This window comes from Nilaparvata lugens, chromosome 2 (assembly GCF_014356525.2).
Source record: "Nilaparvata lugens isolate BPH chromosome 2, ASM1435652v1, whole genome shotgun sequence".
Lineage (NCBI taxonomy): Eukaryota > Metazoa > Arthropoda > Insecta > Hemiptera > Delphacidae > Nilaparvata > Nilaparvata lugens.
In genome coordinates, this window is record NC_052505.1 from 9,907,183 (window position 1) to 9,935,147 (window position 27,965).

General features: G+C 32.5%; 1 protein-coding gene across 5 annotated transcripts in view; it reads left to right on the top strand.

The window, feature by feature from the left end:
* The window catches only part of LOC111053018, a 208,421-nt gene that overhangs the window by 165,112 nt on the left and 15,344 nt on the right, over positions 1-27,965 (top strand). For 2 of the 5 annotated variants that reach the window (XM_039420503.1, XM_039420504.1), the window contains exons 4-9: positions 8,093-8,190; positions 8,951-9,085; positions 11,156-11,257; positions 13,893-13,985; positions 24,518-26,028; positions 27,615-27,751. In XM_039420503.1, the coding sequence (XP_039276437.1) occupies positions 8,106-8,190; positions 8,951-9,085; positions 11,156-11,257; positions 13,893-13,985; positions 24,518-24,840 (738 nt within the window). In that variant the 5' untranslated portion in view covers positions 8,093-8,105 and the 3' untranslated portion in view covers positions 24,841-26,028; positions 27,615-27,751. Of the gene's footprint in view, positions 1-3,300; positions 3,435-6,640; positions 6,742-8,092; positions 8,191-8,950; positions 9,086-11,155; positions 11,258-13,892; positions 13,986-24,517; positions 26,029-27,614; positions 27,752-27,965 lie in introns of those variants that run through there. The other 3 variants (XM_039420505.1, XM_039420502.1, XM_022339846.2) reach the window with 3 other exon arrangements.

Sequence of the window (27,965 nt, forward strand, 5' to 3'; positions counted from 1 at the left end):
CCAGTGAAAGAGCAGAGCAGTGATTGAGTGAATCTAGCTTCTATAGTGCAGTCAATAAGTGTACATATTAATTAAACAATAGCAGTAAGAGTTTCTAATGAGAAATTCACTGTTCAATTTTTCAAGTAGTAATTTAGGATAGAAAAAAATAGCTCATTAGTCTTTAGACTAGATGGCTACAGTATTGACCAATAAGAAAAAAAAGATTTTCAAGCTCAGTTGTTTCCAATCGAGGATTTTGTTTGTTATAGTAGCTCTGCATCTTATCTATTATATCATTGAACTCCACCTGGTGGTGATCGATATGCTCACCCATAAATTTCAATAAATTTTTCATTTTTTTATTTTTCGGATCCTTTTCGACAGCCTTGGCAATTTCATTAATCTGTTCTATTTTACAAATTAATGCATCTCTTTGAAACGTCAAGTCTTCGATAACACCCATAGTGAGGCGATAACAGTGAGCACTTGTCGAGAGAGAGAGTGAGATAACAAACCAAACAAGAATAAGAGGGAAAACACAAGAGCAGGCGACACAATGGAATGAACAATGGCTAGCTTATCTAATCATACAAGCCTAGCCAGCACTTCAACTTATGCTCGGTAGAGAATGATCTGTTAAGAGGCTAATAATACCGTATTGATACTCATTGTAACAAACAATAACTGCTATTAATAATGAAGTAATCAATGCAATAATGCAATAATCAATGCAAATAACTGCAAGTATCCTTTGAAAAAAGTAACAGCTCCAGTTACTGTTACAGCTAGACGTATAAGTTTTTCTCTACTTATCGACACAAACTTGCCAGTCCAGCCTTGTGGCGCCAATGCAACAATCTTATGCAATAATACTATGACACAATTATTTACAAAAATATTACTTGTTCTACTCAATTTCCAACTTAAAATTGAGCCCAAATTTCTTAAGAATACCACAAATAAAGCATATATTCATCTACGACAACAAAACAAGCCATATACACAGAAAAACCAAGAATAGAATAGGCATAAAAAACGACAAACCTATTAGATGATATTTCAAACTTATGTCCTATTCAAATTCGATTAACAAATCAATCCGGATGGTTGGACCATGTTTATTCGACAGAGGCTGGCTCAAACAGCACTCTCGTTTGTGGACTGTATCAATTACATCGGGAACTTTTTAGGGTTGTCCGGCGTCGGGTAGCAAGTTGAACAATATAAATGGCTAAGTGCACAATAACATAGGCCTACCTTCATGTCCAAATCCTCCTTGCTTCTAGGATCCCGGGTCCAGATCATGATACGAGACGAGACAACACTTGTAATAAATCACAATAAATCAATAGATCACTTTGCAAAAATTGACATTATGAGAAGTGAGCTGTTCGATTGGCTGTCAATCGGCAACTGGTGGTGATTATGCTATGCGCATCACCCTTCAATTGCCCCCTCTACCACACAACACCAGACAACAAAGCAACATTGATATAACGTCCGAACACCTCCGCTGCCAGAACCACGACCCAAGTAATTTTTAAAATCTTTTATAATTTGTTTTCACTATTTTTCCAAAAAACTGTTAAATTTATCAAATATAAAATTCTGTCAAATCATGCATGGTGTCATGCAAGTATGAGCACACTTCTGATCATTTTGTTAATGTTAAACTATTCTCAATCTGTAATTCAAGCTTTACATCTGCACTGTTAAACTATATATTTTATTATATTATATTTCCACTTTATCAATTTGTCTTCTGAGTTTGATTATTTCTTGAGCCTGTCAATTATTGTGTCTGATACGTTCTATATTATCAAGAACCGATCAAGTATGATCATTGAAATAATTGAATCAACCTGGATATTGGAAGAGATCTAAGTGGATGTAGTGTGTGGGGTCAGATCGAGATTATCTATTCTCTGTCGTTACCTGCTCATATATCTGCTTTTATTTGTTACCAACTTCGACTTAGGAGCGAATTCGTTGACTGTATAGCAGATGCAGCTGGAGATCATATAATTTCCTACAATAGAGCATAAAACCCGACAAGACTCTGTACTCGAAATATATTCTGAACGATATCTGGTCCTAGTACCCTATCTTAATCCTTCAGAAATTTAATAAGAGACACAGTCCCATAAATGATCTACATCGGGATTTTTTGCTCAACCTGTATGATTTTATATGCTGTTCCATCACAGGTAATAGCTTTAAGATATCCGTATTTAGTGTTTAGCAACCGCTACACTACTTTTAAAAATTTTCATCATTATATAATCTGTCATAAGAAGAATCAAGGGTGAGTCAGTGTTTATGCCTCCCGCGATTCAGACGATTGTATCGAATCTTGTAGTGACTCAATCAGTCTGGTATTCACTCAGCATCCACGCACACATTTTCAAAATTTCTAACCTCAATACTGGTGACTCAGTGCAAGATTCATTATACGTGTGTCGTCCTATCCTTGGAGGCGATAGTAACTCCCCCAGGAAGAGCACCACACAATATAGATATATAGTTGGGAGAGTAGTACAATATAGATAAGTAGTTTACAACGTTACCACGTGGTTAGCATATGCTACAATTTTACCACGTGGTTTAGCATATGAATATTATTGAAGCAATTATTTGATGATCAATTATTTGAATGGTGATCACATAAAACCATAAATATGAAATGAGTACATGTTTATAAAAACTAGGGCGTGAAGTAGATTAGGCTATATGTATAAAGTATTCAACAAATATAATGTTGTACAATGAATTATAATTTAATAATTATTATAAGCTAATTAAGTTAGTTGGATCCGAATTCATAGGCTAAGGACAAATTTGTAAATAGAATAAATTAGGTATGTTTGACTGAAACATGTTGACAATGAGTATAAGAAACCTGCTTAATTAATTAAGTAGTAATTTATTGGTATCTTATTAATTTGATTTATTCAATTCAATTGTAATTATGTACTGTATGACATTGTATTTTGTTCATTTCATGTATTTATTATTGAAGTATTTTCCATATTAGATTTATAAGATTGATTACTGTATTAATCAAATTCGATGAGAATGTATTCAATTGTCAGTATCCAAACTTTAGAGTTTAAATATTGATAAAATGTATGGTATCATTTGTTTTAATAATGAAGGGGAGCCATAGTTTAAAATGATATAACATAATAAACATTATAGTAAATTTAAATTGATATTTGAATCCAGTTTTAAGCAGAATATTAGGCTGATGAGTTTGAGGGTAGGCAGAGCTAGAGGGCGAAGGGTGATGAGGGGTGGGGAATCGTGGTGCTACTATATAAACAGGCAGACCATGTCGGTTAGTTGGTTGCTGTGAGTCTCTCTTAGTCTCTTGGATTTTGGACAGTGTTCAGTGTAGGAGTGAGTTTTTGGTTTCAGACTTCAATTATCCTATAGGGAATTGCCTGAGCCAGGTAAAGATTGTATTTAGAATTTTCAATTTTCCTCATTTCAAATCCACACCACCCCACCCTAAAAAGCCCAAATAAGTATATCAAAATTTTATAGCATTATAGTAAAGAGCAAACTTAATTATTACTTCTTTTTAAATTCATATCTAAAGACACAATCTTAATTAATTTCTTGAAGCTTACAGTTGAAATTCTCTTCTAAGCACAAATAATAGTTTTTTAAAGCAAGGCTCCCCTAATCATATTCATTCTTTAAAATTTATCAATTCTCTTATTTTTGACTATAATCATATTTTTAACTAGAGTTGTTCAATATTTTGATTTATAACTTACTTATCAAGTAACCTGTTAAAATAGGAACTGTTTGTTAAATTTTGTTGTATAAAATTAAACTTGAACTGTAGTACTTTCAAAAACTCAATAATCTTGTATATTTTGAATCATTACTATACTTTAATCAATTTTATAAATTCTCTTGAATTTAAAGTTTAATAATAAACTCATAATTAACCTTTGTTTTGCCTTTCACTTTATACATTCCCTTACACACGACCCTGATCTATCTATCTTCATCTTTTTCTTCTATACTATTATTAGTTCAGTGAGTGAAATATAAGTATCTACACAGTGAGTGAAGTTATAGTAAAGTAATTATTTTATCAATTCATAGTAATTGATTGGCGCTGGGCAAAATACCATATAGAGTGAGGGAGTTCCAAACCCACTCTAAACAAAAAACGACAGTGGGAAAGAGATCAGATTCTCTTAAGTAAGGTTATGAACATGGTAAAGTGAACGCCATATGGAACTGAGATAATTGACACATGATATACTAACATATGTTGTAACATTGGAAAGCTTAAAATAATTTTGTCAATCAGCTGATCAAATTAATTTTTCCCACAGCTACCTCGGAAAGTTGCTGTTCCTGTACTGATTACAATACCCAAAGATTCACTTTCCGCTCTGGTGCGGGAATAGTTATTTGTGCAACTAGTGCGCAAAGTGACAGTTTGCTGCACCGAAAGAAACGTTTACTGATTGCAGTTGGTTTCTTGAGTGCAGCAAACGAACTTTGTGCATGTATTTCACATTAAATTTTCCTACAGTTACCATTGAATATGAAAAGTGGGTAATTATGGGTAAAATTCCCTGAAATCCATCAAATGTTTTTCTGTGTAATTTTATTGTTAATAAAAACCTTAATTTATTTAAAATTGAATAATAATAATAATTGAATTATAATGAATAGTAATTCAATTGAAAATTTATCTGACTGCTTGAAGGGGGTTTATCTTATGTAAGCATTGAAATGACTATAATCAAGGCACATAATGGCAAGGCAATGCTGTTCTCCACTGCCATTATAACGTGGGCCTTACTATGAGTGCAGTTACCAACTTAATTTTGATTTTCCTGCACTGGTGCTCCATTAACCTACTAACTATTTTGCGTTGTCATGCTGCAAATCTGGAGTACGCAAGGTGAGCACTTTGCACACTAGTGCAGAAAAGTGATTCTTTGCGGCCTGCAATCAGTGCAGAAATGCTCACTTTTCAAGGTATCTGTAGGAAAAAATTTTTTTGTTATGAAATTCGAATTTTGAGGTTAAATAATTACCGTTCGATATTCATATAAATAAAAATAATAAAAAACATAACAATACTACAATAAATATTCTCTGTTGTCTATGTTTTTTTATAAATATTTTTCAGTTTACTTTGAGCATTTTTCTCAGTAATTTGAGCAAAAGTCTAAATTTCTGAATCCTGTATCAGTAGCTGGATGAAACAAACTTAGGCACTTCTCATATTCAATGGTAACTGTAGGAGAAGTTTAATGTGAAATACGTGAGCAAAGTTCCTCTGCTGCACTCAAGAAGCCATTCCGCCCTCGCCTATGGCTCGTGCGTAAACGTTTCTTTCGGTGCAGCAAACTGTCACTTTGCGCACTAGTTGCACAAATATTTATTGTGCGAGCTTGCCACGTGTGTATTCCATATTGTTGTATGCTTGGCCACGCAGTTCGGTTTGCACCTTCTATCAGCTGTATGGAGTCTCATAAATTCTGATTGGAAAAGAGCACATCGATTTTCTTTGGTTAGGAGTTTGTTGATAATTATTTTTTCAAATTCAAATTTTATTGCTATCAAAAATCACATTGAAAACTTTCTTAATATAACAAGATTACAAAAATATACCTACATTTATTTGTAGCACGGCCAGAAAAAGACAAATTTGAGTACCTACTAGCCGTGAGTTCATTTAATATAACTTATATATTTTTTTCGTTAATATTTTGTGAATAAAAAGTACGAGTTGATGAGAGATGTGAGTAAATCCTTATATTTTATCTGAATGGTTATTCATATTGTAGTAGTCGGAGTCACTGCAATCAAAAGTTTTTTATTCTGTGGCTAATAAATTTCATACTTATTGATTGTCCATAATGTATCCAGTGTCCACAATGGAAGTGATTGAACTACTGAAAATTAATGGCTTACTGGTCCCTCAAAGAATTTATAGTATTCCTGGTGATTGAGCCTGTCTTTTTTCAAAGCGTTGACTATTAATAATAAAGCTTTATTTATAAATAGCTTACCCGGCGAACTTCATACCGCCAAAATGTCAATGTATCTCATGTTACACTGAACTTTATTTGGTGAATCATGAAATTTATCTGACAATCAATATTTTCATTCACATCTCAATACGGACTTCCTATGTGCTTTGTCATGCAGCATTCTTTATTCCGAAAACATATTCTTCTCAATCAATTGGTAATAATATCTATTAGTAAAGTGTTGAATTAAAAAAAAATAGGTTAAATCAGTGTTTCAAAGATGAATTCAATGTTTTCATAGTTGTTGATTGTCAATAGATGGTCCAGGAAAAATGCGATGTACGATCACACAGGATTTCATAATATTCTTTCCATCTTCCATTTTAGGATGAATATAAGCTAAGCTAAATTCAAATAGATTGTAAATTATCCTCTCATTCTTCAGTAATCAATGAATGCAATATGAACAACTCTCTTTCATGAGGTGAGTAACTTCTTTTCAACATTTTCCAGTTTCTCAATGAAAGGGAGTGATAATTATTTGTATAAGTCTTCTAAGGAACCATTATCTACACAGCTGGTACCAATCAACTTCACTTCAACTCCAAACTACCGTTTCAATACCAGTACACAATTTATCACAGGTTGACATGTTTATTACAGCTTGTAACTTAAGATGCTAAATCATATTATCATGATCATCTTTCCGTTCTTCAGTAGCCGCTCGGCCGACAATTTCGAAACATAGGTCTGTAAAATAGATTAATACATAATTATTATTAGCCCCCCTATTAAAATTTCTGTTCAGAAACCATCCCCAATATTCACACAACATATTCCCAAAGTTTCATGCCGTTATGTCAAGCAGTTTTCAAGTCTATAGGGAACAAACACACAAACAGACATTCATTTTATATATATATAGATTTACATTCAAATGAAAGCCTCTCTAAATGGAGGTAGAATGATAAGGTTGACAACTTTCAGTTCTGTTGTTTTAACATTATTTTTTTTTCAAATCACTTTCGAAAAGTTCATGTAGTAGGCCTACACTATACCTACTATTGTTTTTGAGCCACTTCTGGCGCTATCATAGTTTCACCACTATTCTGTTCCACAGTCCTATCTCTTGCAGTCGTTAACTATTATATCTATAATTAATAAAGTAAAGAACTGGCTTATACACGTACGGGATAGGACAATTATGTTTGACGCATCATCACGTCTGAACTACTGGACGAATTAACTTGAAATTTTGCATATAGATTCTTAATTAACCAAGGGTGGTTATAGGCATATTTTCAATTTTTCAAAATTTCATTACGTCAAGTTTTCAGTTTGTCAAATTTTGAAATAGATCCTTGCGGAGCACGGGTTCCTGCTAGTAAGAACATAGTTGGGGAAAAACACACAATTCTGTAGTTTTAGATTTTGGACGGAGTCTAACAAATGCACATCAACCCAGATACATTCGTTTGCCTGATATTAGTTTCAGTACCGTACACTATTATCTAAACAAGTTTCAATTTGATTTGTTGTGCTGAAGCTTCAAGTAATACTGAATATCTATAATGAAATAAATGGGAAAATGGCTTATTCGTACGGGATAGGAAATTCACGAATTATTACAGGCAATAAAATTAAGGAATAAGACGAATCATCACGTCTGATCAACTGATTCAATGAACTCATTAACTTGAATTTTTGCATATAGATTGTTAATTTACCGAGGATGGTTATAGGTCTATTTTAAATTCGTCAAGATTTCAATAGGTCAAGTTTTAATTACAACCTTGCAGTAGTGCACGGGTTAGCACGGGTTAGCACGGGTTACCTGCTAGTTAATAAATAACATTTCTGAATTTATCAATCTATATATTAGATCAAATTATGTTGCTACGGTAGTATGTAGAGTTCATATCATACTCTCTTCCACTATGGTGAGTGTCTTCTTAATAATTAAGAGTAATTAATTATTACTAGGATTAGAAATTAATTCACTCTAAATTAGTGGGAATATTAATTAAAAAGTAAATTCTGCTTTTCATAAAGGTACGGTAGCAAATATAAGCCTATTATGGTTTCAAATATATTTTCAGATATCTATAGACAATGGTGGCTGGAATTCAGGTTTCTTTTCTGGTCGTCGTCTTACTCTCGGGATACGCTGGACTCAACCGGGCTGATTCAATCATAGGTATGTTTGGAACTGATGGGAAGATCATAGGCCCTAATTTAAGTTGATATTTGGAATGAAAAAATTAATGAATGATTATGATGTGAAATTTTTTTGTTCATAATAGTGATTATGAACAAACATCAGGCAAAAATTATATCCCAGACACATGAGATGATTTTTAACCAACAAAAACATAATATAATACTCCTGTATCTTGTGAATAAAAATTGTCAGTTTCCTGTAAGTCAATGATATTATAAGGCTTGTTATGGGTTCAACATATTTCAGCTCACATGACTCTGGTATTGTATTTTATAAAAAATATACCATTTTTTCTCAACATCCAAACAATGTGAGATGATATATTATAGGCTAGTTGCCTATATTATAGTTGAAGTTTGTAGATGGGAAAATTTCATTTGTTCAAATGCTATTGAATAAATAATATAATATTAAACGAAAATCCAAATTTAAACACTGTGAGCCATCCCAAAGAATTCTGCTACTGCAAATATCGATAACAGAGTGAACTGCGAATAATTCCGACAGATCATTTTTGGATAGTGGCTTTCATCAAATTTCCTTCTAGCTGTTCACCCTGTTGTCAATATTTGCAGTAGCAGAAGTCTTCGGTATCGTTTAAAGCATTTTTGAATTTTCGTTCAATAATAATAATTCAAGACAAAATTACGAAGTTGAAGAAGTTTTGGGCAATAGCCTGTTTTATCTTTTCAGAATCATAAAAGAGTATCAATTTAATTAGATGATATTATTACAGATGGACAGATTGCAGAAATAGTGGATGATGGTACAGTTCCGGATATTCCACTTCAAGAGGAAGCTATTTGCAAAGACGGCAAATGTACATTGAAACTCGACATGGGTATACCTTGGGATAAATCCTATTTGGAAGGTATAGTGTTCATTCTGGTTCAAAATATTACTTCAATAAAAATTAATTCAGTTTTTTGTCAAAGAGCATAATACATGCCATAACAGAATCAAGAAACAATTATTACTAAAATCGAATTAGAAAAAAGCTTTTAACTAAATATCTCATCCCTGATGAGAAAAATTTTAAAAAGTTTTTTTAATTTATGTTTTCCATATCTTTCACATTTCAAGGTAAAACAATGAATAGTTTCACCGACATGTGGAATTGTAGATCTGATCACCACATTAAAAAACACTTAAAATCACAGGAATTTCTTATTTCATTAAAATGATCGGGGGTGAAAAATAACCAAATCTTGTGTTATTTCACTCCCAAATGTGACAGAAATATAGTTCACTTGGAGTCACTGAAACGTTTTTGCGTTACCAAATTATGAATGTATATGTTGAGTGTTTATATTAATAACCTTTTGATTCAAATAGTAGGTAATATGACAACAGCCGGCAGGCTCACTATGCCCGCCTCATCGACAAAAACAACGAGAATTGAGACCTGCAGGCAATCGATTGAGAGTGCTTGCTTTGTTGGCATATCCATCAAGACCATCAATAGTTGCTCGATTCAATCAACTGTTCTGTTTATTTGAAGTTTCCAAACTATATGTAGGCTAGGTGTGTCAAAATAATATGAATTCAAATTCTCAAAATGATTTTGAATTCCTATGAATAAACAATAAATAAATAATTCCATGTGAATAAACATTTTCCTGAAATTAATTGGAGCTCAACGTGGTTGAGCTCAGAGCGCAAAGCCATGGTTTTTTTGATCATATTTGCTGATACTTTAATCCTGATAGGCCTATACGGTACCACCTCATGAGCTTCATGCAGCATTATATACAAGCCGTTCTGTAAAAACCCCTAGAGGAGGCGTCACTCTATTTTTTACTCATTTCACATTTTTTACCCAATTAACGTATTTTTTATAGTAAATAGAACATTCACATAGTTACTTATCACCTAAACTACCTTTAAAATTGGAAAACCATATTATTTATTTTCATATATTTTTTTTTAATTGAAAATATCAGTGAGATTTGCGAAAGTCATTTGATGTAGGCTACAGTCCCAGACTCATAACTTGATCCCTGGTCCTATTTACCCCTTCCACAGCATCAAAACGTTACTATGCATAGCAATAACTTTTGATCATCCAGCTGAGTTGAATTTTTGAGTCAACCAGCCAGCATGCCGTAATTTTATAATAATTTGGAATACATGAATCAGGCATGCGCAGTTGGCTTTTCGCCACCCCCGCAGCGAATTACTAGAGGGATCTTCTCATCAGTCTAATAATGTGTGCGGATGGTTCAGCTTTAAATGACAACACTAATATTTTACATAAAAAAGATATCGTACTAATACTAGTAGTTCTGTGAACAGTAGACCTCACACAGTTTTCTTATCCACAAGTATCTGGTCTCACCTTTTGACCGGCTTCTCCAGACATCTGAGTAATGCATGCAATGAATAATCCATTTGTCAGCTGATTGATTATGAATAATTCTATAATCTAATTAATCCTATCTTCAGAGTAGATGATATATATAGTGATATCGGAGTATGGAGAAAATTCCTTTTCCTTTCATTTATCATCCTTAAAATGCAAAATGTCAAAAAACCTTGTGTATACATCGACGCGCAGTTAGAAAAGGAATATTCCTGCCAAATCTCATAAAATTCTATCAATGCGTTTGGCCGTAAATGCGTTGCATACAAACAGACAAAAGAAAATCCGAGTTGAAACATAGACCTCATGCGCTCGGTCAATAATCTCCTCTTGTGATGAGAATATGTTGTATTATTTCACAGGAAATATTTACACTTTTGTGCATTACCATACATAGTTTTTATTCCAACTTTGTCCCTATATTCGTACATTTTTAAGGATACTTGGATAATAATTTCTAATTGCATTCTCAACTACATTAATATATCTAGATCTATACAGCCTATATTATTATATAGTTAGTAGTAAAAGTTTAGTTATATATTTCTCACCCCGGTTAATTTATTACACATTTTTTAGGAAAAATGGAATTTGGGTATAAAGGTGGGAAGGACAATGTGGTAGAAGGTTCATCGAGTATGTCATATGTGCCATTTGAAGGATCCCCCACCTCATTCAAACGTAAGTATGCAGGCTCTTACAAACTAGGAGTTGGTCTAATTTTTAAGCCTTCGTAGTTTATCACTATAGTGAAGTGCTGAGGTCAGTGGAAAAGATAGGATGACAGAGTTGCCGATTCGTTGCGTTACCACTGCATTCTATAGTAGAAAGTAGATATACTACTTCTATTAAATTTATAACAGCTCAACATATTTTCTTGTGCTAACAAATACATTACCACACACTGCAAATAATCAGGACAATCACCGGGTGATTCACTCTCTTCTTCTGTAATATGTGAATAATAAATTCATCGAGGTTTGAATTAATTTCTGACAGTGAGGATTATATTCTACACTGGTATAGAATGATATGCATTAGTGGCTTCTAAAATAATGCAACGATACAACGATATAACCGAAACACCTCTACTGAATTCTTTCTTCATGAGACCAACAGATTCTAAAGAAATTGAAGAGACAATAAAAGAGCTGAAGAATAATTGCGCCCCAGGAATGGATAATCTCAATAACACAGTACTCAAGCAAATAGGCCACACTATTTCACAACCACTAGCCACGATTTTTAATGAATGTTTTGAGCAAGGCTACTTCCCCAAACACTTCAAAAAAGCCAAAATAAAACCTCTCTTCAAGCAAGGAGATCCATCAAATCCTGGCAATTACAGGCCAATCAGTCTTATCAGTAATCTGGCAAAAATTATGGAAAAGATTATAAAGAAGAGATTAGTCCTGTTTTTGAGCAAACATAAAATAATAAATGGAAATCAATTTGGATTTCAGGCTGAGAAGAGTACGGAAGATGCATTAATTAAATTTGCTAACTGTTTCACAAAACCTGAATTCCAATTACAAATCTATAGCGGTTTTCTTGGATATCAAAAAAGCTTTTGATACTATTCCACATTACTCCCTTTACAATAAACTCGAGAAATATGGCTTCAGGGGAATTTTCCTAGAATTAATTAAAAGCTATTTGAGAGATAGAACACAGTCTTTAACAATAAATGGATGTACTGATATTTCTAAAATTACCTCTTACGGATTGCCTCAGGGAACTGTACTTTCACCAATCCTTTTTATTATTTATGTGAATGATTTACTGAGCCTGAAACTAAAAAACTCAACTACTATATCATTCGCAGATGACACTGCAGCTGTTTTCTATGGAAAATCGTGGATCATCAAGGCTCATGAAATTGCAGAACAGAATTGTTTTCTCATTAAAAAATGGTTAGACAAAAACACTTTGAGCTTGAACATTGATAAAACCAATTACATCACCTTTGCACTCAATACAACTGGTAAACCCGACGAAAATATGAATCTGAGACTACATTCAAACTGCAACATGAACTCCAATAACTGCACTTGTCCCATAATAAAAAGAGTAACAAGCACAAAATATCTAGGCGTCATAAAAGATGAATATTTGAAGTGGGACATCCATATCAAATTTTTATGCAAAAGAATCAGATATATTTCTTATAAATTCTACGAAGCAAAAAAAATTCTAAACTCAAGTCATCTTGAAATGGTATACTTTGCACTGGTACAGTCCATAATTCAGTATGGTATTTCAGTATGGGGGGGGCTGTTATAATTCCCACTTGGAAGAGGTTTCATAATTCAAAAATCAATCATTAAAACAATCTTAAATAAGCCTAGACTTTTTCCAACCAACCTGACTTTTGAAGAGTTTAACGTGTTGACAGTTAGACAGTTGTATGTGATGAATGTAGTGAAGTATATATTTAAATATAAAAATAATTTCATTTGCACTAATAATACTATCAATAATCAATACAATTTAAGACCCACCTCAAATAAGTTCCTAATCTATCATACTAACATTGAAAATACTAGAAGACAACTCATATATTTAAGCACTAAAATTATAAATAAAATTACTGAACAAATTATTAGCTGTGCCAAGATAACAAAAAAAGTAAAAACAGATATCAATGCTTGGATCAAAATTAACTACTTCTTCTACCTTTGAGAACTATAATAAGTTAACAGAGAACTTTTCTGATTAGTGCGCTCACTTCCCCTACTTGTGCTCTATCACATCCCTTTCCCAATCCTTTCCAAAAATTCCAAGAATCAAAAGCCTTCCTATGACATGGATAGCCATAGTTGGAAGAACATTTGATCCTCTACCCTTCTTCACCACATAACATGTATAAATTGCCTTCTAATATTGTAATGTGTTCTCATATTTATGTTATTTATTTTATACTGTAATGTATTTAATTGATGTAATTAATTTTTATTTCATATTGATGTATCTTATGTGTGTGTGTGTGTGTGAATAAATAGATTGAATTGAATTGAAAAAATTGAATGCAAATTAATAAAAAAGGATATAATGTATGCGAAGAATAGACGACAAAGAGAACAGTTGAATAAGAATGAACAATGTGAAACAAGATTAAGTTCATGGAAACTTTAATTGTTTCATTGCATTTCCAGCATAATTTTTGGGTACCTATGCCTGTTGTCTTTTTCCAATATCATATTGTATTGCAATAATGATTTGTGATTGTCAATAAATAAAATAAATATTCAAACAATTGTAAGAATGAAAGTATTGGGGAATAGACATCACATTAATAATTGCTCTATGATTACAGTTTCCAGTGAAATTAATTGTGAAGGAGAAGATACAGTAATATTACGCATTGGAGTTGGGGTTGGAGAAGGAATCAATTGGCAAGAAGTCACAGGTTTGTAAAGGCTGTTAGATTTCGTCTGCCATCCATTCTTCACTTCGGCTTCTTTGTAGTAGTCGCGCTGGCAGTTTTTCAATCTTGGCGTGCTTCCGCTGCCAACTTTACTTTAATCAGCTGACTTGTTGGTCGCTCTTGTTTTTCGTCATTCTTTCTTCATTTATAGCTTTAGAATACATTGCATATTTTTTAAAGATTTTCGTCGATTATCCTATTTAGGTTGTTTTCAGGTCTAAACTTTTATAGCTTGATTTTTTGGTTCTCGCTTTTGTCCAGAGATTATGTAGCTCTGCATTCTTCAAGTTTTGAAACCATTCTTTTGCACTCAATCTCAATCTTCAGATCACTTTTCAAATGTTATAAAGTGTCTACAATCAAGTCAACAATCAATCTTGAGTTTTAAACCTCGAAGTCTTAAATTCTCATAACTTTCAATTCAGTGCATCGCAACCACACGTTTCATGTCTACTCAAGTGTTTTTCCAAGTTACTTTGGACTCAGGTTTTAATGAATTTCAATCGAATTGCATGTCTCAAACATTCGTTCTGCAATTCTAACTCACTTTTTACAAATTTGAGTTGTGCTCCAAGCTCTTCACATAAGATTGTCTCGCTGTTGCATCACATTGCACTGTGACTTACTGCCGTAGCTGTTAACCACTAATAGCCTAATTGTTGCCACTTTTCTTCCCTTGGAACGACTTCATCATTTTGGATCCTCGCTCAACTCCATGTTTCTCTTGATTCGTGAGCACATTTCTCCTCCGGTAGTCCTGCCTCTGTTGCAGCTTCCCATCAACATGTCATGGCCTGGACATGTCCTATCTCTTGGCACTTTGAAGCTGCTAACCTTACATTGAGCTAAGTATTTTGTATTAATTTACCTTTTCTTTTACATATACATATTATCTACTGTTTTTGATTTTCAAAATAGTTAACCTAAAAATCAGATTTTATTGACCATTTATTCATTAGGCCATCTTCATTGTCATTTTGAAATTTAGCAACTTGTTTCACATTGCCATTCACTGGCTCAAACCTGAATTATCATGTATTTTGTACACCAAATTTCTGTGAATCTTTTCAATTATCTATCATTCTAGTCAAAGTTATTACAATTTGACTTTTGATTACAATTATCAGCTTCAATTATTTTGGTTCTTAGTTCCATTCCCTTGTTTGGATTTGTAAGAATCTTTTTTACAATTTTCAGCTTCAATTATTGTGATTCTTAGTTCCATTCCCTTGTTTGGGTTTGTAAGAATTTTTATCATGAATGATAACGTTTGGTAATTCCAAGCCTTTTTTACAAACTATAGTTAATCAATTCAATTTAAACAGCCTCAATCAATTTGTTCTTAAGTCTATTCTCCAATCTGGACTCACAAGAATCTTTGTAACATTACATATTATCTTTAGTATCTCAGTATTCAAATATTAAATCTAATTTTGAAGATTAATTCATGTTTTACAATTAAATTTGATTCAATTATATTTTCATTAACTGCACTATAAGTCATAACTGCATTATAAGTCACTTTCAAGATTGTATTATCAGTATTGTATTTCTCCTTAAAATTGCATTCCAGTAACATCACTTATATCAATTTTTATTAGAAGGTTTTCACACTCAATCTTTTTAATATTTTCCAATATTATAATTTTCATCTTTTTTATTTGAAATTTTACTTACTTGTAACTACAACTCAGAAGTATTAAGAAACTTTAGCATCACATTGATTGGTGATTGCTCACATGTAAAAAAAACATCACATTTTAAAGTGTAGATATTAATTTTTTTGGAATTTCATCAATTGAATTATTATTGTCATTCATTCTTGACTCAATATATGTTTACTTGCACTTCTAGAACTTTTGTATGTTCAAGTTTTATCTTGCACCAATCTTTGATTTATCAAAATATAATCTTGTATGATTATAAACCTATTGTTCTCATTTGGCATTGACCTTTCCTAGTATTCATATATTAATTAATTTTGCCTAAGCTATCTAGCTACCAGTAACTTTAATGATCGTTTTGCATTCAATTTCTGATCAATTTTGAATGTACAACAATCATTTGAAACTTTATGTATGATTGGGTTAGATTCAGAAATAACACTCTTAGTTGTTTCATTAATTTATTACCAAAGTCACTTAGTAACTTATACAGAGTTGGTAAGAATTATGGAATTGGCTTAATATTTATGTTACAAGAATATTTGGGGTTCCTATTTTGATTAAAAACTTACTTTCCTACTTATAAAGTTTATTCCGCCATCTTGGATCCACCATTTTGAATCCAAATCATTCTTATAAAAATGCAAATAGTCCCATTATAGTATTATAGTCCAGTCACTACATACATTGGTGCTTGCAATTTATAGTGTAGTTCTGATAAAAAAAATATTATTTGTATACATGAGAGAAGTCCAGAACCAATTTCTTCATGCAAAATTCCTTGTGTTAAAAACAGGTTGGCCCAAAAATCTCGTTTTGTCAGTTAATTTTCCAGTTTTCAACTGTTTCTGCCAAATCCAGTAATCCGACAGGAAAATGCCCTCGCATTTTTTATATTATAAAATTCTGAATAGAATGAGATCATTCGGAACTCTTCGGAAAAGAGTAGGCTTGTATGATCTGGATGAAAAGAGCAGTGGACTTTGGTAATAAATTAATGAAACAACTAAGAGTGTTATTTTTTAAACCAGAACTACAATATTATAAATTGCAAGCACACCCCCTTTTAATGTCTATACTAGCAGGGCACCCTGCTTCGCTACGGGAATTAAAAGATAAAATTATTTTTGTAAAACATTTATAATCTAAATCCTACCAAAATTGTTTTTGAGATTATGCCACAACTTGGCATGGAAATAATTGAGTCAAATCATTCGAATAATTAATTAATATGTTGGAAGTGCTCTGTAGAAGAGTAGTCTAATTGCAGCGAATTTTGTAGAATATTGGGCGGGGCTTAAGAGCCGACCTTGACTTTATCCATTGATAATTAATATTTCCCGTTGACAGTTATCAAATTAGCAGTGATCATGTTATTTTTGTTTTTGCTTGATGCAATTGAACATTAAATTCCAAGTTAAGTTGATTCGGAATTTGATGACTCTGGTAGCATCTGGTGGTGAAACATGGATCTCTTGCTTATTCTCGAATTTTCGGCATAGCTTGTCGCTTACTTTTCGTTTCACTCATCCAAAAGTGTAAAAGCAGCCAATCCACTGATTCTTTCTCCCATGGAAGTTCATTTATACATGAGAGTTCATTTATAATAGTTAGTATAACATATTGTGGCTGATTACTTATGTCCTGAACTTCACTATAATAAATATTAAAGTGGGATCATTTTAATGTGAATTTGCATAAATCTGAATAGAGTGTATTCAATCACTTTGATTATTGACTACCATTATATGATTTCTATCTTTGATCTTAGCAAAAGCAAAAATGTCAAACATGATTGAAATTGAAACAATAGCGATCATTAACATTATTATCTTCATCTGATCTAAAGTAACCAGATTATAGTAAGATTCACATCAATTTGTCAGAACTGTTTGAATGAGGAGCATTGATGCTATTAATGAGGAATACTGACAGTCAACGAACTGTAATGCATATTCTCTAATATTTTTATCGAAAGGTACCTTCATCTATTTTCTTCGGTAGAACAATCAATGTTTGAGAATAATTGATTCATGGGAAAAGCGCCTTACTTCTATGGGAGATATTTTTACATTGGGAAAAGCAACAACAGCCGTTTTAATAAGCCGTTTTTGACCGTTTTAATAAGTAACCCTTTCTTTCGCCCAAGTTGAATTTTGGCCGAATTTCTTCATTCTATGCGAACAGATTCTACAACGGACACTTCTGAAATTTTAAAAATACCCTCCATATATCATACTGAATTATTAAAATTTCATCGAAATTGTTTAAGTAGTTTTTGCGATCTGTCGGATATACAAACAAAATTAGTCTTGATAGAATAGGATCAATATTGATAGAAGCAACTCCCGTCATAAAAGTTTGTTTTATGAAAAATAATAGCTCTGATTGAAGCAGCAGTGCCCAATCAATTTGTTCTCGATAAATTCATTTTAATTAGTTCTTCAACTTGGTGCCAACCTACTGAAGTAATCTCAAATTAATGCCAACCTGGCAAAATTATTAATTTAATTGCCATTTAACAACTGTTTCGAAGAGGTTCTCTCTCTAGATTATAGTTTTATGGTAACATAATTATGATATAGAAATTTCCATTATAATTAAGAGATTAGGAGAAGAAAAATATACATGCTAAAAGACGAACTTTAAACCTTAAAAACCACCCTTAGAGTTGAGATATCGCCAAAATATTTCTTAGTGGGCACCTAGGACGTATAAGGCATCTATATTCCAAGTTTTGTTGCAATCCATCCAGTAGTTTTCCAGAAATCGTGATCAGTGAGTCAGTGAGATAAGAATTTTATAAGTATAGAAGATTGACTGGACTATTAGAACTCATGAAAATAGATTTTCTGACACTGATACTGATAAGTGGTAATAATTCCTACTTCCAAATAATCTCAATAATATATTTCAAGTTTTTCAATATATCATGATAATTCAGGTTGAGCCAGTGAATGGCAATGTGAAACAAGTTGCTAAATTTCAAAATGACAATGAAGATGGCCTAATGAATAAATGGTCAATAAAATCTGATTTAGGTTAACTATTTTGAAAATCAAAAAACAGTAGATAATATGTATATGCAAAGAAAAAGGTAAATTAATACAAAATACTTAGCTCAATATAAGGTTAGCAGCTTCAAAGTGCCAAGAGATAAGACATGTCCATGCCAGGACATGTTGATGGGAAGCTGCAACAGAGGCAGGACTACCAGAGGAGCAAATGTTCTCACGAATCAAGAGAAACATGGAGTTGAGCGAGGATCCAAAATGATGAAGTCGTTCCAAGGGAAGAAAAGCGGCAACAATGTGGCTATTAGTGGTTAACAGCTATGACACAGTAAGGTCAGCAACGTGATGCAACAGCGAGACAATCGCCTTGGCACAGAAATGTCTGAAAGCCTGCTTCGGTCTATGTACTGGCATTAATCTATTATCCTCTACGATGATGGAATTCACCCAGATATTTCCATTTCTCTTATTCAAATCCCTCATATATTTTTTTCAATTCCAAAATCTTACCTGAGGCTCCGCTTGTCCCTGCTCTATCATGTTCTATCATTTTTTTAATTTTTTTCCTTATCTATCTTATTATTATTTTTTTTACTAGCATTCCTTTTAAATGTTTCCATAACTTTTCAAATTACTTATATTTATATTTTAAGTAAATATAATTCTTTGTAGTTAGTTATCTAACTCATTCATTATTTATAATCCGAATATTTATTTTTCTCCTCACAATTTAATTATTATTTAATTAACTTAGCAGCCTGATATATTTCAGGCTACCCAGAACTCACCCCTACACACAGACGAATTGTTTGTAGGGGTAGTCCTGTATCTATGTAAAGTGTGTAATTCCTGTACGGTAATGTATATTTTGAGGAATAAAGCTTATTGATTTGATTGATTTGATTTGAATCCTATGTGAAGAACTTGGAGCACAACTCAAATTGTATAAAAAGGAGTTATAATTGCAGAATGAATGTTTGAGAGATGCAATTGATTGAAATTCATTAAAACCTGAGTCCAAAGTAACTTGTAAAAACACTTGAGTGGACATGAAATGTGTGGCTGCAATGCACTGAATTGAAAGTTATGAGAATTTAAGACTTCGAAGTTTAAAACTCAAGATTGATTGTTGACTTGATTGTAGACACTTTATAATATTTGAAAAGTGATCTGAAGATTGAGATTGAGTGCAAAAGAATGGTTTCAAAACTTGAAGAATGCAGAGCTACATAATCTCTGGACAAAAGCGAGAACCAAAAAATCAAGCTATAAAAGTTTAGACCTGAAAACAACCTAAATAGGATAATCGATGAAAATCTTTAAAAAATATGCAATGTATTCTAAAGCTATAAATGAAGAAAGAATGACGAAAAACAAGAGAACCAACAAGTCAGCTGATTAAAGTGAAGCTGGCAGCAGAAGCGCGCCAAGATTCAAAAACTGCCAGCGCGACTACTACAAAGAAGCTGAAGTGAAGAATGGATGGCAGACAAAATCTAACAAGGCTACTGAGTTATAATTTTTCAAAAATGAGTAAAATTTAAAGATAAAATCAATTCTGATGATATTTAGTTTTTTATCAACAATATCTTCCGATCGTTACCATTTAGATGTATAATTCAAAATCCCTCTGGGCGTATTCTTGTGCACTACAATCTGAGATCAGGTAGAGCGCTCTATCTCATATAGATTTCCAGATAAACCTGACAACAATTCTCCTTGTATTGTAAAAAAACACCTAATTTTCAGCTTCAACCATCATCACCAACTAAATTGCCCTCACATTAAGTTCATGAGATTATCGTCATAATTATCTGGGGAGCTACGAATTTTATACATGTTGAAACTCTCTATAAACTTCAAAAACGAATACTAAAAATAATAGGATTCAAGAAGAATCAATTCTCCACGAACATTCTTTTCAAGGACAGTAAAGTACTGAGTGTAAGACAACTCTACATCCAGGCTATCTTCACGCGAATGAGGAGAAACAACGAACACATAAGACTGGCAGATCATAACCATCAAACAAGGCAGAGAAACACGAATTTAATAGTACCAAGGATGAACACTACATTTGGGCGAAGAAACTACTTATATTTAGGACCAAAAAATTTACAATTCAATACAAAGTTTCATTCGGGAAAAATTCAATAGACTCAGGTTCAATAAAAGTTTATTTTCCTGGTTAGTTGATATTGGAGTAGAAAATTTAGTTAGACTGTAAATATTGAAACTATTTATTCTTCATTCTTTTCCTTTAGAAGGTTTTCACACTCAATCTTTTTAATATTTTCCAATATTATAATTTTCATCTTTTTTATTTGAAATTTTACTTACTTGTAACTACAACTCAGAAGTATTAAGAAACTTTAGCATCACATTGATTGGTGATTGCTCACATGTAAAAAAAAACATCACATTTTAAAGTGTAGATATTAATTTTTTGGAATTTCATCAATTGAATTATTATTGTCATTCATTCTTGACTCAATATATGTTTACTTGCACTTCTAGAACTTTTGTATGTTCAAGTTTTATCTTGCACCAATCTTTGATTTATCAAAATATAATCTTGTATGATTATAAACCTATTGTTCTCATTTGGCATTGACCTTTCCTAGTATTCATATATTAATTAATTTTGCCTAAGCTATCTAGCTACCAGTAACTTTAATGATCGTTTTGCATTCAATTTCTGATCAATTTTGAATGTACAACAATCATTTGAAACTTTATGTATGATTGGGTTAGATTCAGAAATAACACTCTTAGTTGTTTCATTAATTTATTACCAAAGTCACTTAGTAACTTATACAGAGTTGGTAAGAATTATGGAATTGGCTTAATATTTATGTTACAAGAATATTTGGGGTTCCTATTTTGATTAAAAACTTACTTTCCTACTTATAAAGTTTATTCCGCCATCTTGGATCCACCATTTTGAATCCAAATCATTCTTATAAAAATGCAAATAGTCCCATTATAGTATTATAGTCCAGTCACTACATACATTGGTGCTTGCAATTTATAGTGTAGTTCTGATAAAAAAAATATTATTTGTATACATGAGAGAAGTCCAGAACCAATTTCTTCATGCAAAATTCCTTGTGTTAAAAACAGGTTGGCCCAAAAATCTCGTTTTGTCAGTTAATTTTCCAGTTTTCAACTGTTTCTGCCAAATCCAGTAATCCGACAGGAAAATGCCCTCGCATTTTTTATATTATAAAATTCTGAATAGAATGAGATCATTCGGAACTCTTCGGAAAAGAGTAGGCTTGTATGATCTGGATGAAAAGAGCAGTGGACTTTGGTAATAAATTAATGAAACAACTAAGAGTGTTATTTTTTAAACCAGAACTACAATATTATAAATTGCAAGCACACCCCCTTTTAATGTCTATACTAGCAGGGCACCCCTGCTTCGCTACGGGAATTAAAAGATAAAATTATTTTTGTAAAACATTTATAATCTAAATCCTACCAAAATTGTTTTTGAGATTATGCCACAACTTGGCATGGAAATAATTGAGTCAAATCATTCGAATAATTAATTAATATGTTGGAAGTGCTCTGTAGAAGAGTAGTCTAATTGCAGCGAATTTTGTAGAATATTGGGCGGGGCTTAAGAGCCGACCTTGACTTTATCCATTGATAATTAATATTTCCCGTTGACAGTTATCAAATTAGCAGTGATCATGTTATTTTTGTTTTTGCTTGATGCAATTGAACATTAAATTCCAAGTTAAGTTGATTCGGAATTTGATGACTCTGGTAGCATCTGGTGGTGAAACATGGATCTCTTGCTTATTCTCGAATTTTCGGCATAGCTTGTCGCTTACTTTTCGTTTCACTCATCCAAAAGTGTAAAAGCAGCCAATCCACTGATTCTTTCTCCCATGGAAGTTCATTTATACATGAGAGTTCATTTATAATAGTTAGTATAACATATTGTGGCTGATTACTTATGTCCTGAACTTCACTATAATAAATATTAAAGTGGGATCATTTTAATGTGAATTTGCATAAATCTGAATAGAGTGTATTCAATCACTTTGATTATTGACTACCATTATATGATTTCTATCTTTGATCTTAGCAAAAGCAAAAATGTCAAACATGATTGAAATTGAAACAATAGCGATCATTAACATTATTATCTTCATCTGATCTAAAGTAACCAGATTATAGTAAGATTCACATCAATTTGTCAGAACTGTTTGAATGAGGAGCATTGATGCTATTAATGAGGAATACTGACAGTCAACGAACTGTAATGCATATTCTCTAATATTTTTATCGAAAGGTACCTTCATCTATTTTCTTCGGTAGAACAATCAATGTTTGAGAATAATTGATTCATGGGAAAAGCGCCTTACTTCTATGGGAGATATTTTTACATTGGGAAAAGCAACAACAGCCGTTTTAATAAGCCGTTTTTGACCGTTTTAATAAGTAACCCCTTTCTTTCGCCCAAGTTGAATTTTGGCCGAATTTCTTCATTCTATGCGAACAGATTCTACAACGGACACTTCTGAAATTTTAAAAATACCCTCCATATATCATACTGAATTATTAAAATTTCATCGAAATTGTTTAAGTAGTTTTTGCGATCTGTCGGATATACAAACAAAATTAGTCTTGATAGAATAGGATCAATATTGATAGAAGCAACTCCCGTCATAAAAGTTTGTTTTATGAAAAATAATAGCTCTGATTGAAGCAGCAGTGCCCAATCAATTTGTTCTCGATAAATTCATTTTAATTAGTTCTTCAACTTGGTGCCAACCTACTGAAGTAATCTCAAATTAATGCCAACCTGGCAAAATTATTAATTTAATTGCCATTTAACAACTGTTTCGAAGAGGTTCTCTCTCTAGATTATAGTTTTATGGTAACATAATTATGATATAGAAATTTCCATTATAATTAAGAGATTAGGAGAAGAAAAATATACATGCTAAAAGACGAACTTAAACCTTAAAAACCACCCTTAGAGTTGAGATATCGCCAAAATATTTCTTAGTGGGCACCTAGGACGTATAAGGCATCTATATTCCAAGTTTTGTTGCAATCCATCCAGTAGTTTTCCAGAAATCGTGATCAGTGAGTCAGTGAGATAAGAATTTTATAAGTATAGAAGATTGACTGGACTATTAGAACTCATGAAAATAGATTTTCTGACACTGATACTGATAAGTGGTAATAATTCCTACTTCCAAATAATCTCAATAATATATTTCAAGTTTTTCAATATATCATCATATTTCTTTAGTCAATAAGTGTTCACTTTCACTTGTTTTTCAAGTCGAGGTACTCTAGCTGTTGTGTAAATGCTACAATCCCCAGAAAAAATGTGCATAACATTTCCCAAAATCTATGAAAAATCTATATAAAAATAATGAAACTGAATTCGCACACAATAGTGACAGTGAAAATATAATTCCCACGAGTTCTAATTTGACTATTTTCACTTAGCTCGGCCAAGTGAGTATGAATAAAACGTTTAGAACTTATTTAGGGGATTCACGAGTATTTTCATTGTTCACTGTCACTGTTGTGTGCGGATTCAGCTTAAGGCCAGGCGCACACCAGTTAGTCAAGACAAGACAGGATCAGACATGTTTAGTCACAATACTTCACATTGTTGTTTATGACGCAACTCACACTGATTAGTCATTGCAAAAAGACATGTCTTCATAAGCAACTATGTGAAGTATTGTGACTAAACGTGACTAGTCTTGTCTTGACTAACCGGTGTACGCCCAGCCTAATTGTTTTACTTTTTACGGTTAAGATCAGTAATTGTTGATGGAGAATGTTTAAATGTTCGCAGGAGAATTTTCGAAAAAACTGCCTCCAATATGCATTCAGATTCCTGGAGCAACGTTTGTCTGGCTTTGTGTGTTCCTCACCAAGTACAAATATCACGAAGAGGATAAAAGTTTTGAGTTCTGCATATTACTTCAGATAAGAGCTTCTTTAGGAGAAGGGATTGGATTTAAAACAGTAAATTTGCATAATATATGCATGTCTTTGGGAAGAAAGCAATTCAAACAAATCGGCGACGGCGTCAAAGCAGTGTCAAGTTTCGCGAAAAAACAAGCCAGCAGCTTGCAGCAAATGCTTCAGAGATCGATCAGCTTTCGGCAATCTTAATTCACTTTCTGCACCTGTAATAGATGTTCTACCAGGTGCCTAATAAATTCGACGCTTGAAAATTCTAGAAATTGGTATCAAAAGTTGATACCAATATTTAGAATTGTGTAAACCTGTACAACTTTTTGATTGGCCCAGACATATAATTTAAATTTGATTAATATTCAAATTATTATTGGAATATCAATTTCATATTCAATTATAATTTTCATTGAAATAGGTACCAATTATATATTCAGTTATTAATTCTATTGGAATGTAAATTGAATTTCAATTACGACTGGGTCAATCAATAAGAAGTGCAGGTTTACGATTTGGATGCAACTACTGCACAATAGCTGATCAATAAAAGGTTTCACACTATGTCTGGTATCATTTTATTTATACTGAAGAAATAATATCCGAAGTTCTGATATTTTGTGTTACTACAATTTGATCCTATGCGAGTTGATACACATTTCAATTTTATCTGAGATTACTTTTAAATATTACCTACTATGATTATCCTACTATAGTGGTTTATTTATTTTATGTATTCATTCGATAATTTGACAATGTTTCTAAGCTTAAGCCTATTGAAACAAACTTATATAACAATGAATACAAAGTGAGAAAAAATACACAATAATCGAGAAGTAAGAGTAATAATAATGATAATAAAACTATAAATATATAAAATAGTAAAGAAACTCAGTAATTAACATTTTAAAATTCTACAATTACCCGATCGAATCGAAGAGTTCAAAAATTACTTAGGAACACACTTACAAACCTTATCTACTGATGATAGCTGAGTTAAGTTATTCTCATGGGCAAATGTTACTCAATTCACTTATTAGTAATATTAAAGCTGTATTCATGACAAATAGAGATGATTCAAACGTCATTCTCATTGGATGCGGTAAGTTGCAATCATAAACCGTTGATATTATTGGAATATTGAAAGTCTGAATTTGAATTGCAAATGACAAAACCGTAAAGATTGCCTACCGAACTGTTTTTGCTCAGACTCTATTTCAGAAAATTATTCTGTAAGATGTATCTTATAACGTAGCCTAAGTATAATGTAGGGATCCTACTAGACATTCTATGATCGACATTATAAATGATACATGATTATATGATCATATTATATGATTATAGACATTTCTACACACGCTGTTTGTGGAGTGGCTACGCATTAATATTGTGAGTGGAATTCTTGTAATATTTATTAGAGATACTGATTATTTATTTATTATTGTATGGTGACATGCAAAGCTTATTAGTGAATACAGTAATCTCTATAAGTGATTTCTTCATAAAAATATTTTAAAATGTGATGCTTCTCATGTTAAAACCTTTCACTGATCAAGTTATTATATGAAAATCAAATAATGTTTGTCAAGTCTAAATTGGGTGTTCACCAGACTAGCCTGTCACTCATATTGTTGAAGTTTGTGAACACAAGTAAATTGTTATATTGTAGGTTTTACAGACAACTTCATTACAAATCGATTGACACCACATGTTTCGAGATTGAACGAATATTAAGTGAGATATGGCAGATTAATTCCCGCCGCAAAGTAGACCCACGTTAATCCACGAAAAGCAACCAACGCCGTGGGATGTTTTGTAAACCATTGCTAGAGAATTATTCATAATCAATCAGCTGACAAGTATTCATTGCATGTATTACACATATGTCTAGAGAAGCTTAGCAATGGTTTACAAAACATCCCACGGCGTGGGTTGCTTTCGTGGATTAGCGTGGGTCTACTTTGCGGCGGGCCTTAGAGGTAGGTGACCTACCCTTAGAGGGTTATGTAACGTGTTATTATTTTTCGAAATTATTTGAAATCGCTTACGAATGCAAAGCAGATGGAGTGTGTTGCATTATTGAGGCAGACTTTAGGTGTCACTATAACAAACCTCCAGAGGTTACCTAAATCACTAACGCTGCTACATCTCACTTAATATATGTTCAATCTTAAAAAATGAGATATCAATCGATTTGTAATTGAATTTACTGAAAAAATGTTTACTTGTAAGTTTTTGTAAAATCAACGGTTTTTAGGATATTAAAGAAATACATTTTAAAACGCCCGCCATTTTGTTTTATGAATTTGAAAAATTATCATAATTTTTTCTTAGCTCTGCTAAGTTATAAATGATTGTGCAAAGATTCCCTTCCATATGTTCAGTCGTATGTGGAAAAGCAAAATGGCGGCTGTCAATAACCAAGGACTTTTGGACAGTTTAGAATAGCTATTTATGTATTAATGCGCGACTTTATCGCTCGCGCCAAACAGTTATCACGCGACGCGAAGCGGAGCGTGATAATTTTGCAAGAGCGATAAAGAAGCATTACGCGCGAATTACATACAAATTTTTTTCTACAACTGCCCAAACCTGTTGAATTACTTATATCGGTGGAGTTACAATTACCGACTTTTTAGGTTAAGATCTGACTTTTTGGCGAGCTTTTTTGCTTACAATCAGCTGATTAGGGAGCGTAAAGAAACTCTTCTGCGCATGCGTGAATGATAAGCAAGCGTAAAGTAAATCTACTGCGCATGCACGGATGGTTAGAGAGCGAAAAAGTAGATTCTCCTCAGAAATAAGCTGTTTTACGAGGAGAATTGAGTATGTAAATTCTTTTTTTACGCGCAGTTGTAGAAAAATTGTATTTGGATATGTTTCATACCCAGGAACAATGGCCTAGAACATTGGTAGGGTGTTTGGAAATACTCTGTATAATGTACGCTAAGTCACTCTACATTTTTCTTTGACAGGATAATGACACATTTACGAGTTCTTGTTGGATGGACCTTACTTACATTAGCTTTTCAATGTTTACTGACTGCTCTGTGTACAGAGACAGAGGTACAAGTTGCAAAAGTGGAAGTATTAGAATTATTTGATGCTCGAGGTATCGTACATCTTATTTTATAATATGTAGAATAATCAAAGCATTGTAAAGTACATCATAAATTTGTAAAATAAACATTTTGAATGTTGTATGTGACAGCAGGGAAAATTCAAAAAATACTAAAACAAATGCTTGGGCCTGGGCTACAAAAAGAATAAATTACATCCTTCAAGTGTGTACACACAGAGAGCGGTCAGGCGTTCCCAATTAAAGC